At 38.5% G+C, this 15,787-nt stretch overlaps 2 protein-coding genes and 1 long non-coding RNA gene across 3 annotated transcripts; 1 reads left to right on the top strand and 2 right to left on the bottom strand.

The window, feature by feature from the left end:
* Positions 1-2,549: 2,549 nt before the first annotated feature.
* On the bottom strand, positions 2,550-6,424 carry LOC135634191 (uncharacterized). The gene is made up of 8 exons (XM_065144487.1): positions 6,246-6,424; positions 4,782-4,975; positions 4,511-4,692; positions 4,143-4,427; positions 4,021-4,079; positions 3,828-3,864; positions 3,630-3,701; positions 2,550-3,447 (listed from the first exon to the last, which is right to left on the bottom strand). Exons 1-8 carry the CDS (start codon positions 6,343-6,345, stop codon positions 2,748-2,750), a joined length of 1,629 nt encoding a protein of 542 aa, XP_065000559.1. The 5' UTR covers positions 6,346-6,424; the 3' UTR covers positions 2,550-2,747.
* Positions 6,425-12,343: 5,919 nt separating this feature from the next.
* LOC135632708 (uncharacterized) lies at positions 12,344-15,315 on the top strand. The gene is made up of 3 exons (XR_010494760.1): positions 12,344-12,491; positions 14,017-14,061; positions 14,840-15,315. It is a non-coding gene; the product is annotated as an uncharacterized LOC135632708 (long non-coding RNA).
* LOC135632707 (transcription factor ILI5-like) lies at positions 12,721-13,427 on the bottom strand. Its single transcript, XM_065141411.1, has 2 exons — positions 13,087-13,427; positions 12,721-12,995 (listed from the first exon to the last, which is right to left on the bottom strand). Exons 1-2 carry the CDS (start codon positions 13,186-13,188, stop codon positions 12,840-12,842), a joined length of 258 nt encoding a protein of 85 aa, XP_064997483.1. The 5' UTR covers positions 13,189-13,427; the 3' UTR covers positions 12,721-12,839.
* Positions 15,316-15,787: the final 472 nt, after the last annotated feature.

Here is a 15,787-nt window from a genome sequence, read left to right on the forward strand (position 1 = left end):
ATTTTAAACCTCAATATCTAATAAAGAAGTGTCGTGTCATACACCACCAATGTTTTAGGTGTTTAAATAGATTTAATTATGGCAAAAAATTAAATTGTTTATAGCTTGTAGCATGTACACCTTCCATTAAATTCCTATACATTTTTGGTAGACTTATATGTTCGATTGCTAGTCAAAATTGATTTTAAATATTTTGTTTTCATCTTTTATGCCCTTTGCGCCTCCTAAGTTGCCCCTCTTTTCTGTATACTTTATATTAGTTGCAATTACAAGTAATAACTCTATCGATTGATGTCCAAACAACTATTTAAAGTATTTATTATTTTTATCTATAATTATTACTTATTAAAATTATCTTTAGAGTGATATTAAAATTAATTTTATATTTTAGATGTTACTAAGTACTAGAAAATAGTTTAATCATTGAATGGTTGATCGGGCGGCTCATAAATCTCGATCGTAATATTGTGTGTCATTGATAAGATCATCCGTATAGACATCGAGGTATTATTAATCAGAATGACTTGGATGTTTACGTGGATGCTAGCATGGACGTTAGCAAGCCAACCCATGCATATTACTATTTACAGATATTTCTATTAGCACTCACTAAACAAAACATGCTAGAAAAGGAAAAAACAATTCTCACGCTGCTAAAAATGAATCACCTAAACGTATGTTGACACTACAGGGATTCATTCATCGCCGAAGACCGAGAGCAAACATGCAAATGAATTCTTTATCACTAGCTTTATATATGCTACTGCCTCAGCATCAACACCTATCGACTCTCCACTGTGTTCTCAACTTACACCCTAAATCGACATGGTGCAGAATTAATGTCACCATTTGCCCTCTTTGACTTGAGAAAGAAATCATATATCCATTTCATAGAATGCTCGTCTTAGTTTATCCATTTGTTTTTTGTCTCAACAATAACAATAATATGCTATACCTTGTGATACGACATATTTTGGTCCCAAGATACATCAGGTCAGAATTCGTACTAAGGTGTTGCTTGGCACATAATGTCTCGGGAATCCCGAGACGATGCCACCCCCACTATACGCAAAGACAGAATCCGTACCAAAGCACTGTTTGGCACGTCCACCACGTCAACCCGCATGTGACCAACCCACATACAATAATATAAAGACCTCTGGTCGACATCTGACTTGGAAAAAGAGAGGAAAAATCAATTGAACACTCCATTGACTTGCTCGTCGAAGAGGCCTCATCGGGAATCACCCGACGAGGGTCATTTTTGTAGAAAAGCTGTCGCTCACGACCTGTGAGCGTCTCAACTCGGAAATCGCCATCCAGTGTATGAAGGAGAGAAGTCAATCGGCCCAGATCCTGACCAATGCCAACCAGCACTCATTCTCGAGGGCGAGGCCACCTCAAGAAGATGAGCTGCCAACCACCCCAGAGACGGAGAGACGTAATTTGGCATACACGGTGCCTGGATTGGCACACCAAGGAACACTGATCAACACCTCGTCGCGAGGGCCCGATTGACCTCGACATCTAGCTCAGTCGACAAAAAACTCTCGATACTGACCCATGGATTAAGCTGTGCTGACTCATCAGCCACGACAAATTACTCATCAGCCATGATATATTTGAATCATAACCTTAGCATGAGCTTTTCTTTCCTCTCCGGCCCTAGTCTTTAATTCGAAGCTTTTGAAGCTTCAAAAAGTCTCCTATCTGTATCTCCCCCACAACAGACGGAATTCCGAGCTATTCTACCTGAGGTTGACATAAGAGTGACATCAAAAGCAGTTTTTCTTGACCTCATTCATGTCCTCTCTAGTGGTTCTACCGAAGTAGACCTATGTGGAAGAGCCTTGATAAATAACAGGCAATAATTTCTTTCAACAAAATAAATGGTTGTCTTTATCAAAACCTAAGATGGCCGCCACCTTCTTAGATATTTGATTAAAGTTCGCTTGACCTTTTTTTCTTATTACTCCTATGTCAGAAAGCATATTTTTCTTGCATAGGTTGCTACAAAGCAAATCATAAATGATGTAAGAGTATCTATTAAATGATATTTATTTATGTACGAGGAGAAATTGAAAAGATGATTAAATGAATAGTCTCATATTGATAAATATAAAAAAGTTTGATATATATTTGAGTCTGACCCATAATCTAATAATTTAAGCTCATAGATTAAATTAATATTTTTATCTTGAATTATCTTTTAAAAATATTTTTATGAATATTCTATATGGGAGCCGATTTATAATCGACTCAAATTACTTTTTTATCTTCTAAAAATATTCATATAAATATTTTGATAGGAGAGTCAATTCATAATTGACTTGAACTATGTTCTCATCTTCTAAGATTATTCTTGCGAATATTCTGCATTGAAAGTAATTCGATAATTAACCCGAAGTGTCTTTTGAGTTTCTGCCTTAATGGATAGGAGAATGTTGATCTTATATTGCTTGACATGATGAAAGATGACTAATTAATTTTATATTTTTATTAATATATAATAGATTAGTAAAATCTCATAATATAACACATTCTTGCAGCACTTCAAATATGGCTTTCTTCTTTCGTGGCAACGCAACTTTACTGGTATCATCCAAAACCTAGAGCAAACAAAGAACACACAAAGCGCTTGTTTCATGTTACATCATCATCATCATGTACGTAGGCACCATCAACCATGCAGATGATCGCTTCATGAAGAAGGCACCGCCCAACAGCTACCCAAGAACTCGAGGGTCTCAGAAATCCAAAGGCACCCTCTCTCGACCACTGAGCTGCTTGTTGTACTTGCGGTGCCGCCGCTCCCTGGCGTAGACCATCCAAAATGTGGAGGAGAACATGACGGCGGCCGACAATATGACGAGACCCACGAAGATCCATTTGCTGTAGAGGTCCAGGCCGGGGCAGTTGTTGCTGGCCAGGGCCGCGAAGGTTTCGCGGACGAAGGTGCAGTCGGCCAGCTGCGCCAGGAAGGGTCCGTAGTAGTACAGTCCGTGGCTCACGTTGGTCGCCGCCGTCATCTGGTAGTAGATGCTGGGAGTGATCCGACCCACGGTGGTGCACACGTCGCTCCCGCCGACGCGAGCAGTTTGGCAGACGTGGCCTTTCCATACCTTTGATGCGCTGTTGAAGTCGACCTCCCCGGGGAGACAGGTGCGGTTGGACATGTCGGGCAAGTAGGGGTTGCAGAGAGGCGGCGCCGGCGGGCCGGACTGGTTGTAGTAGAGAGGCGCCATACCAGGGGGAAAGTCGGCGTTGGAGATGTTGACGATGACCTGGTTGACCAGGTTGACCAGCTGGAACGTGACTTGCTTGCTTCGTTGCATGGATTCATCGGCAGTGGCGACATCGACGCAGGGAAGGATGTCATCCAGAGCTGTGTGCGCGTGCGGATGATCCACCCACTCGTCCATGGCGACGCAGGCGTCCCCGACCACACTGGTGCATCAAATAGTTCGTGTTGTGCATGATCATCAGTAGATTTGATTCTCGATAACAAGTAAGACGAGGAAAGATAGACGAAAGCATTAAGAATAATCTCATCAAGTTTGACTCACTCCTAATATTACATCTAAATGTCAAACATTTAGTCAGCCGCAGAAGTAGAAATTTCGACTTACTTGTGGATAAGAAGAAAAATGCCACATAAGATAAATGTGCCTGCTACTAAAATCCACCCAACAACCACCAAGCTGCATTATGTTAGCAAAAGAACTAAAGGTCAAATTCCCATGGAATATGATATATGTATACATACCCAATAAAATAAAGTGATGCACAGAAAAAGATAACAATGGTGAAAAGATCATCTTACATACATAGAGACAAGGAATTGCAGTCCAAATATAGAGAATACTGCATAATAAACATAGGAAATCAGCAACTCAGTGATATAAGAAGAAATTGACTTAGGAACAAAGTTGAGTCAGTATCTATCACAATATTTACTTCAAGGATCAAAAACATTGTAATCCTATTTAAAAGCACGTAAGTGATGCGTTTGGTGCTCACCGAATCCGAGGAATGCCAAAAGCAGCATCACTGCAGACACTACGATCAGATTCCAACCCCTGCAGGCAGATCATATTATTATTGTGAGTGTGTATGGATGGATGGATGGATGGGACACTCACACTGCATCTAACACGCCATGGATACTCTCGGAGTTCTTTGATGTCTGAGTAGAGAGAGCAGTGGCCGAGGTGTTGATCTTTGTGTGAAGCACATCGATTTTGCTCTGCATATCGGTAGGAAGAAAGATCTGATCCACTCCGATGTTCCGAGCATCAGCCAAACTGCTGGAGAACTTCTGCAGATTGTCCACTGTCAGATTTGCTTGTCCCACAACGTAATCCAGTGTTGCCGATGTGCTCTTGTGAAACCTCCCCTGTCCGTCGTACAGGATGACAGATCCAGCGCTGCAGCACCAGAGAAGCTATGGATTCATGGAACGAAGTAGATCGAGATGGAAGAGGAGCGGAGGAGAGTGGTTGTTTGGTACATTGCAGCGCAGGTAAGTAGTACGAGGAGAATGAGAGAGATGACATCGGCGGCTCGCGAGTAGGAGTGCTTCCGCCGTCGGCAACAGCAGTAGCAGCAGCAGATGAGGAGGAGGACGATGCCGAATCCCAGGAACCAAGCTACGGCAATGGCGAAGAGTGGCATGGCGGTGAAAGAAACGGACTGCGGGGAGATGCGAGGAGACGGTGAAGGGTTGCGGGGGGGAAGAAGAAGAAGAGACGGCGGAGGAGGAGAGGATGAGAGGAGCTCACAGCCCAGTAGTGTTGGTTCCTGATGTTCCAGCCGCCGGTGTAGCGTTGGTATCCGTTCATGGGGTCTTGCCTATACGTCCTCTCCGCCGCCAGCACGAAGGTTCTGTTTTGCGCCGTGGCGTCGCCGGCGGACGGCACCTCGGCGACGAACCTCCTCCATGCACCAAAGCCGTCTTCTTCAAGCTGTTTTCTACCTATAAATTAAGCTCCAGCAGTTCAAGAAAGGATGAAGACGAAGAAGAAGAAGAAGAGACCAAGAAAGCATAAATGCGCTCAGAATCTGCTTAAAATCACATCAAAATCGTGTCTTTTTCATCGAAACAGAAGCTGTGCTATGAAATCGTCGCTTTTCCGAGGACCCAAGCCGTCGTCCTCAATTAAGCCTCTATAGTTCAAGAAACGAAGAAGAGAAAGAGACCAAGAAATGGAAAATGAGCACATAATCTGCTCAAGAACTCATAAAAATCGTATCTTTTCCACCGAAAGCAGAAGCCGTGCTAAAATATCGTCTCTTTTTCCAAGGATCCAAGTCATCTTCGAGCCCTCTACCCATCATTAAGCCTCGATAGTTCGAGAAACGATGAAGAAGAAGAGACCAAGAAATCATAATTTTGCACAAAATCTGCTCATAACACATCAAAAATCATCTCTTCGTAGTTCAAGAGAGTACAAAGAGAAAGAGACAAAGAAGATATCATACATGTGCGCAAAATCTACTCGTAAGCACAGAAAGATCATCTCTTTGCTACCAAATTCAGAAGTTGTGGTCAGAGATCGACTCTTCTTTAAGGACCCAAGTCATATTCAAGCTGTCTACCAACATATTAAGCCTCAATGGTTCAAGAAACGGTGAAGATAAAGAGACCAAGAAATCATAAATGTGCGGAAAGTCTGCTCAAGAACTCATAAAAATCGTTTCATTTCCACCAAAAACAGAAGATAAAGAGACCAAGAAATCAGAAATGTGCGGAAAATCTAATCAATAAAGATCGTCTCTTTTACACCACAAACAGATGTTCTGATCAGAATTCGTCTCTTATCCATGGACCCAAGCCATCTTCAAGCCCTCTACGTGTAAATTTAACCTCAGGAAACGATGACGAAAATGAGACCAGGAAATCTCAAATATGCACAAAATCTGCCCAAAAACACATCAAAATCGTCTCTTTGCCACAGAAAACAGAAGTTCTGCTAAAAACTCCTCTCCTTTCCGAGGACCCAAGCCACCTTCAAGCCCTCTTCCCACAATTTAAACCTCAATTGTTCAAGAAACGACGAAGAAAAAGCGACCAAGAAACCATAAATGTGCCCCAAATCGATTCATAAACACGCAAAAAGTCGTATCTTTTCCACGCAACAGAAAAAAACAGAGGTTCTGCCCAAAAAATACCGTCCTATAAATGTAAAGAGACGATCGTTTTTTCCGCATCAATCTTTTGTCAAGCGCAAGAAAGGCGGAAGAACCTGAAACGGGCGCCTTCTGGAGCTCTACCGAGGCGATGGATAAGGGAAGGAGGAGAAGCGTGAAAGAGAGGACGCAGCATGGCAATCCGGAAATCTCCATGCTTATTCGAGCTCGGTTGCGCTGCCCCCAGAGAGGCCTTGGGGATGCCAAGAACAAAGCCAGGAATTGGTGAACGGGAGAGGCCTCGGGGGAGGGAGACCCTCTGTTTCCTTCCTCCTATATATACTCCCTCTCGCTCCGTCACTTTCTGCGCGTCGAAATCTAGAGATCAGAGGTGGAAACCAGCTTTAATATGCGTGCATCCTATAATTAATGTCTCGTACTGCTCCTTTAATTGTTGCTCTGCCTTTGTTTCCTTCTTTTAGGGAGTGTCTAAATGGGAAGGCAAAACAGAGCGACGTTTATTTTAGATTTTCTTGTTTTTTTTGAACCTTTTGTTTTCATAAATAGGTTTTCTTGTTAATTTAAATTAAGGTTTAAGATCTCGATAACACTACTATTCTTTTTATTTTATTTACTTTATGTAATATTTGTAGTTGATGTGATGAGAGTTTATGATTAGAATTCTCTCTAAATATTTCATTTATTCTAAAAAAATTATTTATTAAAAATGACTTGACTAGATAATGAGTATGATAATTTTAATTATTTAGGATCATAGATTTATCTTTAAAATAATTTTATTATTGAGTTTTTAGTTATGATATTTTTTTTCATCATTTTGATAAAAAAATATGGAAACAAAGTTTATCTTTTTAAAATAAGTTACAATTTGTTTAACAAGTTTTAAAACAGAGTTTAGCATAATATATTATATTTGTTTTTTTTATATAGTAAAAAAATATTTATTTATTTTTATCGATTTAGAGATGAATCGTTATACCATATAGATTTTATATTAACTTTTTTAGGTTAAGCACGAAAAAATCTTTTGAAATGATTTTCTATATTTTATTATTTGTATATAATGATGAATTTAATTGATCTTAAAATTGTTTAGTATGATCAATCCGATAGGTAATTGATCTTGTAATTTCATCGAGTCTAAATCATTAATTTAAAATATTTAATTATATTACTTTCATAATTCTTAGTATAAGATTATGTATACTTGAAAAATTAACACTACTCGTAACTCTTTTTCTCTATTAGAAGGATAGAATGATCCAAAGGAAAGGAAAGATGGAAACCTCATTTTGTCATTCCTAATTGGACTTCGATAGAGAAAATAATAAAGAAGAATAGAAAAACTCAAAAATAAAAGAAGATTAAAATAAGAAGATCATATTTTAAGGAAAAAAATTAGTAAGCCGACATCAATAAATCATAGAGAAGAACTATAAAGTGTGATATTTTTGACCTCAAATACTTTTTTTTTCCTCAAAAATAATAAATGAAAATGATAACCCAAAGAGGGTGAAAATGATACCAAGTAGATCTATATATGTTGCTAATACAAATTAAAGGTTATCTCTTATGTTGGTCTAGCAATCATAATCTTCTTGCCATATGTTGAAATATCAAAGAGTACAAAATTGATTTCGCATAGTATCTCATTCAATGAGTGTAGTATCAATGGGTTGGATGGAAAAAAAAAAAGGACAAAAGATGAAAGAAAAATATTTGAATTTGTCAAAGGAATAAATCAAGCTCCAAATAAGGCTAAGAATTAATGTCTTCATTTTGATTATTATCATTTTTAATGTTGCATAACTTCTTATTTTGATATTTAGGAGTATTTATCGTAAATTTTATATATGAACAAATATGAACTCACAACCATCTCTTCAAATTGGGGAAGAAAATTAAAATAAACAATAAAAAATTACAAATATACTTATTTCCAAAATTAGATTAGAAAAACGTTATTTTTCATTACACTAACCCATATATATTGTGTAACAATGCATCAAGTTCGTTACATGATTATTTTAATGTTAGAACATACTATTTAACTTGATTATCTTTTTCTTAATAATACCATCATCTCTCGTGTATACGATGCGATTATATCGAAAATCATTACCCATGATGGCTCTTAGAGGTGACACAATCCAAATAGTTCTCATTAATCCAAATAATAGGGATCTCCACTAATTCTTAGAGCTTACCCAATCCAAATTTTTCATACATATCTTTTTCTTCTTCTTTCTTCTTAATTCATCTTTTTTATTACAAGTTTACGGTGGCTTCTATTTTAATCCATGCTTTTCTAGAAGTAACACCTCAATTGTTCCTAATGGTACCAAATATTTATCTGATTGATATATGTCGATCGATATTAATTTAAAAAAATATATAATATACAAAATTGAATATACCAATTTTGAAAATTAAATTAAAAATAATAATACTTCTTATATAGATTAGATTGTTTATGTTGTTATTATTAGCATTATTATATGTTAACTTTGTTGGGAAATCATGGCGGGGCGACATCATATGCGCAGCGGAAGAACAAGAAAACAAAAATCCCCGATTCCCAAAAAGATGTTCGTCGTCGTGCGAAGATTGGTGCGCAAAAAATCCGCAAAACACAAAACTGCGTATAGAGATTGTGTTACCTAGGGAGATCGTATATCCCTGTTTCCTTGCAGATCCTTATGAGAGGGTGAAGGAGGTCAAGCGTCCTCCTCTCTAGCGGTGATCCACACACCAGGGTTGCGACGATGCTCCTCAAAACTCCAGGCCTACTCTGAGGTGGAGAGGGAGAGGAGAATAGGAAAGGCAAGCAAAGACTCTAGCCTATGAGGCTGTGAATCCCTCCTATTTATAGAGATCCCGTGTCAAACCATAATGGGTCCTTCCCTAGTGGGTATTGGATCTGCATCCAATAAGACAAGGGCTCTGTCGGATATCTCATATTCGAACCTCTACTCATCGCAATGCCTACCATATGTGTGTGACCCTCTAGGCCCAATATCGAGCTGGCCGTGAGTCATACCTGTCAGAACTCCTTCTAACTCAGTGAATTATTATCTCTGTAATAATTCACTCGACTCATCAACTACGTACGTACTAGGCCACTACGTCGTAGTCCCCAGACGATACAGGGGAATCCAATCCATTGGACCTGTCTGTCCTCAGTTACCATGTACCTATAGTCCCTCATCCATCTAATATCCCAGAGACCGTATATCTAGCATGGTGCTGTCAGACCCATACGGTTTCTACTCAAGTCTCGCTCTAATCGGATTCTCCCGGAGAACTCTTTCTCTCTCAACCCGAATGACCCTGGCTAAGGATTTGTCTGAGCAAGAACACATGGGATATTCCTCTCATGACGCCGAGAGTGGATGATCCTCTGTCGACACTCAATAGCCCTCGTAAGGTCGACTACCACTCCCAATGACCAACTGTACTAGATCTGGGACAACCAAACCTATAAGTCTGGTATCAAAGAGTGGAGCACTCATACAGGACATCCTTGGTGTCTCAAGTCTAAGGACCAGATACACCACTAGGACTACGGAATCGCTGTCTGACAATAAGGCATCATCAACCATCCAGCATTCCGTAAGCGGATCAATCAGTGAACTCATTCTCCAATGAGCACCTGTACTGTATCCCTAGTGTCCCTACACGAGCAGCTATGAGACCAGCTGCATCCATCATATGGACGAGTATACAGCACACCAGTCTATTCGGTTATCACGATGTCCCTCTCGAGTAACCTATGACCGGGATTATTTAGGATATGTGTTTAAAGGTGAATCGATCTCATTATCGTGATCTCATCACGATCCGATTCCCATTACACAAATGCAAGGACATCACAATATATATATGCATTTATGCAATAGTTATAAAGTGATATACGCCAAAATATAATAAGCAAAAAGATTCTGTATCAAGTCACACGTGTCATCACTCACGTGATTGGCTTGCTGGGCACTTATGACTAGCAAACTTGTCATAAACCCTATATGACAAAGTCAAGATTCTTACGTATGTGTATACTTAAATTTCAAATATCTAAGAGACTAACAAAAGAGGAGTGGTGTTGGACAAAACATCATCTATACAATCTATATAAAACACTAAAGGATTAGCCACATGAAGGCAGAAACACAAACAATCAAGCAATAAGACAGCTACAAAACTTAGAAGATGCTTGAGCTTACATTGCTATACTTGGTTTTCTCTTTCTCTATGCAGGATTAATGTGATGCCTTAAACTCTTACGATGATGTCCACATAATAACAACAATAACTCATATATATATATATATATATATATATATATATATATATATATATATATATATATATATATATATATATATATAGTTTTCTCTCTTAAATTTGTAACATATGCATTAATTCTTCACTCTAAAAGACAAATGTACCACATAGCTTATTTCAAATGAAAATTTTATTGTCAACAGTTATCCATTTTTGGCTTTCCAAATCATCATGGCACACAATTTGGTATCCTCATTGTTGTTCTATGGGTTTCTATATATTATGATCTCCACTGTTTTCTCTTTGTATGGTGTGGCATATGCATTGCCATATGATGTGAATGGGGTTTTGTATCTAAAGATGATCATCTGAGATACATAGTAAAAGTATCTAAAATAATGCAAGAAGACACCTATCTGAAAAGACACCTATCATTCTCTCACTTTTATGTTCAATGGACATGGTGGGATTTCATATAGGAACATGTCATGTTTATGTGCCATGGTCATGCTAACATGTAACATCCAGGGCATCCCATCATGTTTGTATATCTCATCCATGATGGGCATGACACTGTTTACTTGTGTGCTTTCTTTTCAGAAATCCACAATACTTCTTACCTTATATAAGAAACTGAGTAATATCAATATCTATTTACTTATGAATAAGGAATATATTATGTTTGTCATGACTCATGAGGAGGTATGTTTATGTCATGGTGTTGGACATATAGAAGTCATTACCTGTGTTTTGCCATTACTACATACACTTTGTAGAACTTGATGCAAAACATGTGAATTTGGATCCTCATTGTGTTTGAAAAATCTGTAATCATAATTATTTACTATAGTAGTGATATCCATAGATTATATTATTTTATGAATTTGACCTCAATTCATCATTTGGAATTGATAAATATATTTAATCTCATATTAATAGAGGAGTAGACCAATCATAAGTATTAGAATCACTACTACCCTCAAAAGTATTTTTTTTGGGATTCATACAAAATTATTTATTTGAAGTGAATAATTTCTCATTATGATAATTTAATTTAATTTTACAAGATCGACATGATGTAGATTCATTATTCTCTTAGAAAGATAATTATATTCTAAGAAATAAATTAATTATCAAATTCCTATATTTTGTGAATATTGGTTTAAAGTGTTATGCTACACAACATAAATGGACTATGCATTCTATGTCTCAGACACAAGTTAATGTTGTTTAGAATGATGTAAGAACATCCTCTCCCCCTAAATGCTGTCATGTCCTTTGATTCTTTGTATTGTTGTGGGAATGAAATCATTATTTGGACTGAATATTTTTTTAAAAAAATATTAATTAATAATATAATTATATTAGGAAAATATGGAGGAAATTTTTATTTGGTCAACAAGTAATTTTTATTTTAAAAAGGATTCTGCTTGAAAAAAATCTTAAAATTAAAAGTTATTTTTTTTAATAATATCTCATGTATTTCATACTATTTTTTTTCTCTAGTAAACTTAGAGAGATCACTTAGAAAATTCTCGACATACGAAGAATTCTAAACTTAGATTTGAATTAGCTCGAAAAAAAATGTTTTTGTTACTTATACTTTTATTGATTTAAGAATTATTTTTAGATAAACATTATTGAAAAATATGAATATTGGATGCACTATTTTTACAAAAAAAGATGCCCTTAAATTAACCTATTTAATCATATTAATACAATTGGTGGGTGGTATGATTTTATGATCATCACGGCGCTTCATCACGACTCAGCAAATCAGGACCGTAGATTTTCAATAGGAAGCAGTATGTAACTCACCGATGTTATCCACGTGTCTTTCTATTACCACTGCGAAGGTCGCGTGTCGTCAACGTAACGGCAATTCCCGCCCTCCCTATGACCGCCCCCGAATTCCCGTTTCCCCTCGCCGAACCAAAAACCCCAATAGAAGCGACCACATGAGGCGGCGAAGGCAAACATGCCCTGATCGGCGACCCACGAAGCCGGCGCTGCCGTCTTCCCCGACCCACAACGACGTTGCCCCAATTGGATCGAATTAGGTTCGTTCTCTTCATGACCTCTCTCTCTCGCTCCCTCTTTTTTGAGGAGACGCAGTTCGGTGGATTCTCCCTGTCGTTGAAGTGTTCGCTTAAATGCCTTATCCTTCATCGATGTGCGTACAAGCACACATTCACGCACGTAGCTCAACCTCACCATGCCATTCCCCAAATTGCCAAGATTGACCTTCGCTCTAGCCTTGAGGTAGCGTCACCGAAGTGCTTGACAAAATGAAGGGAAAACTACTGATGCTGGATCTGATTTCTAAGCTCATAACAAGTTACATTGTGTTCATATCTATGTAGATTTGTAGACGTAGAACAAAGGAAGGCAGTTGAGGCTGAGCCGGCTCAGGACCGGAGGAGGCTCCGGACCATCTCGGCCTCGGCGCTGCTGCTGTCCATCGTCGCCATGATGGCCGAGAGCCGGTCGCTCAGGTCGTCCACGTCCCGGTTGAGGCTCCTGATGTAGTTGCACGTCTCCTTCAGCAGCTTCGCAGCTGAAGCCTGCACAACAGGAACAGGGACACAGCGATTAGATCAACGGGCATAGAGTTTCCATTGCTGAGTAGCAGCCTGAGAGCGCGTGCTTGCTTACCCTGCCGGCGCCTCGTTGGCGGGTCTCCGGCAGGAGAGACTGGAGCTTGGAAACGAGCCTGTTGATCTCTTCCTCCGAGACTCGGGACCTCCTGTTCGACATCTTGTCGTAGGCCGAAGTAGAAGCGATTTAGGGAATGAGGAAGAAGGGAAACTGGCGTGAGAGAGACGACGAGGGAGGAAGGACTTTATAGGAGGGGCGAGAAGGCAAGGGAGGAAGAAGAAGGTGGACATGGGAGTAGGAAGTTCACAGGAGGCCCACATGTTCCCCTGCTGTCTCTTGCCGGGGTCCCACCGGCCTCCTGTGCACTTCGGCCAATGGGCTCTGTGTGTTCCCAAGTCGCCACGAGTCAACGACATGGCATTAGGACATGCCGCTCTCTCTCTCTCTCTCTCTCTCTCTCTCTGTCCATCATGGCATCGAACTCTCTTCTCCTCCTGTGATGCTTGTGACGCTGTCCCCCTTGTCTGAGATTGAGGAACTTAGGCATACTATTCTGTGTCTGCCAAGTAACAGAACCTGCATCTAACCATATAATTAGGCGAGTCCTTGGAGATTATGGCACATCATTAGAATAACAAGCTCGAGATTTGGCAGCATTTATCAAATGCATAAATCACGCTAAATTTCGTGCTTGCATGCACAGTGTCAACAGGAGGCTGATGGGATAGCCGACATGGTTGGTATTGGCTTTGTGTCATTGAGGACTTCTGTGATATCTTGTAGCATTTTTGAGGCCATTGGAGATGGTGATGTTACTATGTTTTAGTGAAATGGAAGTCCCTTTAGAAATAAACATCAAGTATGATTCCTTGTCTAATAGAAACATTTAAGTGGGTCACTTGATGTAGGGAATACTTGGTTATGATTTTTATTATTTTGCCTTATCTACTATTGAAACCCTTGTTAACTTTATTTTCTTGGCTATAGGTGAGGAATCCTTCAATACCATATGCAGCTTTTTCCTTATTGGTGGTAAGATTTTCTCTATTAATGATTCATTGACCTCAAGTACCCATTTGGGTGTGACTTCATGAACCTTTCTATCTACAAACTTGTGTATGACTAAGGCACTTATGTTTGGTTTTTAGTTAGGTTAGTGAAGGAATGCCACATGGCTCAACCTATAAAATTGTGACAACTAGTGTCAGAGTTGATAAGTGAGAAGGATGTCGAAGCAACATGAAGATACAAATTGCTTTTTTATGAGAGAATAGACAACTGGAATGATTGATATAAACAAAAAGACATTGGAGTCACAAAGAGAAACATCCATAAATAGATGAACTGTTCAATGATAGTGCAAAAAAAAGTCATCTAACATCTCAAAGAGAGTTGACATACCCATGAAGCAATTCACACTAAATTTTTTTGAGAATACTCACATGTCACTGGCTATGAGTTTTTGAAAATTTTGGTTCAATATATGGGATTGACACATGCTAAACTTTTTTAGAGTAATTATACAAATTTGTGATAGTTTATGCTGAGCACATCCAACATTCATGATCTATCTTTCAAATTCTAAAAAAAAATCCACTTTATGTGCTAAAGACAAGAATTATTTTACTCACGGGAATATTTAATTCTTGAGGTATTGTTAATGATTATTCAATTTTAACCAAAAACACTAAAACTGATATAATTATAACTCTTAGGGTCGTCGACTATTATCGGTGTTTCATTACAAAGTATACACACAAAAAAATCATACCACTGAGAGATTTATTGATTGATCTTTGCATGTATGCAGGTTAGTGAAGGAATGTCACATGGCTTAACTCATAGGAGAGCAGATAGGTGAGACGGATGCTGAAGCAACATGAAGATATCGATGGTATCACATGGAGAAAATATGGGTTGTTTGCATAAGAGGAGGCACAACTACAATTATGGTCATAACCAGAAGACATCGGAATCACAAAGAGAAGATGATGGAACTCCATATCTGATTGGTAATGGTCAAGGAGAAGATATTGGAGTTCTAAATCTACAATGAACACATTGTGAATGTGGAGACAGACCATATATCAATAGGTAAATGCATCTATTGTATTGGCAAATACTAAAAGTAGTAGCATGAATTTATGGTAGTTTATGTTGACAATTTAGAAGAGCACATCCAGCATTCACAATCACTTTATGTGATGAACTTTACCCTTGAGAAATTCTATATCTTATGTATTGTAAACCCCAACAAAGTTGATAGAATTATGATCCTTCTTAGGATTATCAACTATCATTGGTGTTGTAAAGTGCTTACCAAAACCATATCATTCCACCATAGAAATGGTTAGAGAAGTGTAAGTGATTTTTGAAGACCTAAAATGTATGATGGTTGGGAGATAAAAGTGTTACAATGTTTGACTTGATTATTGCTTAAAAAATTAAAAGCAAATCTTCACTTGTGTATGTTTGAGCTCATCATAAGTTTGATGTCAAGACTTGAGAGGGTTCAGTGGCCGATCATGCAAACACTAATATGTCAACTAAAGCCTTTTTATAGAAGCTTGGGTGATTATTGAAATTAAGTGAAGAATTAATCTATGAGATAGCTATGCGGAATTATTGGCTATTACTGTATGTATATACTTTTGATAACGAGAGAAAGGACACTTTGACTAACATGTCGAGATGAGTGAACATCCAACATGGGATTGATGTGGCCTCGACGTTCGATCGATATGTCAGGTCGATGCAA

Source organism: Musa acuminata, chromosome BXJ3-3 (genome assembly GCF_036884655.1).
Source record: "Musa acuminata AAA Group cultivar baxijiao chromosome BXJ3-3, Cavendish_Baxijiao_AAA, whole genome shotgun sequence".
Lineage (NCBI taxonomy): Eukaryota > Viridiplantae > Streptophyta > Magnoliopsida > Zingiberales > Musaceae > Musa > Musa acuminata.

What these genes read in the sequence shown, in the direction of transcription:
- LOC135634191 (XM_065144487.1), bottom strand. Translation starts at nt 6,345, where the DNA reads ATGGAGATTTCCGGATTGCCATGCTGCGTCCTCTCTTTCACGCTTCTC. An exon ending in CCAGAAGGCGCCCGTTTCAG is followed by an intron (nt 4,976 to 6,245) that starts GTTCTTCCGCCT and finishes CTTAATTTATAG; the next exon opens with GTAGAAAACAGCTTGAAGAA. An exon ending in TTTGGCATTCCTCGGATTCG is followed by an intron (nt 3,865 to 4,020) that starts GTGAGCACCAAA and finishes TTTATTATGCAG; the next exon opens with TATTCTCTATATTTGGACTG.
- LOC135632707 (XM_065141411.1), bottom strand. Translation starts at nt 13,188, where the DNA reads ATGTCGAACAGGAGGTCCCGAGTCTCGGAGGAAGAGATCAACAGGCTC. An exon ending in GCCAACGAGGCGCCGGCAGG is followed by an intron (nt 12,996 to 13,086) that starts GTAAGCAAGCAC and finishes CCTGTTGTGCAG; the next exon opens with GCTTCAGCTGCGAAGCTGCT.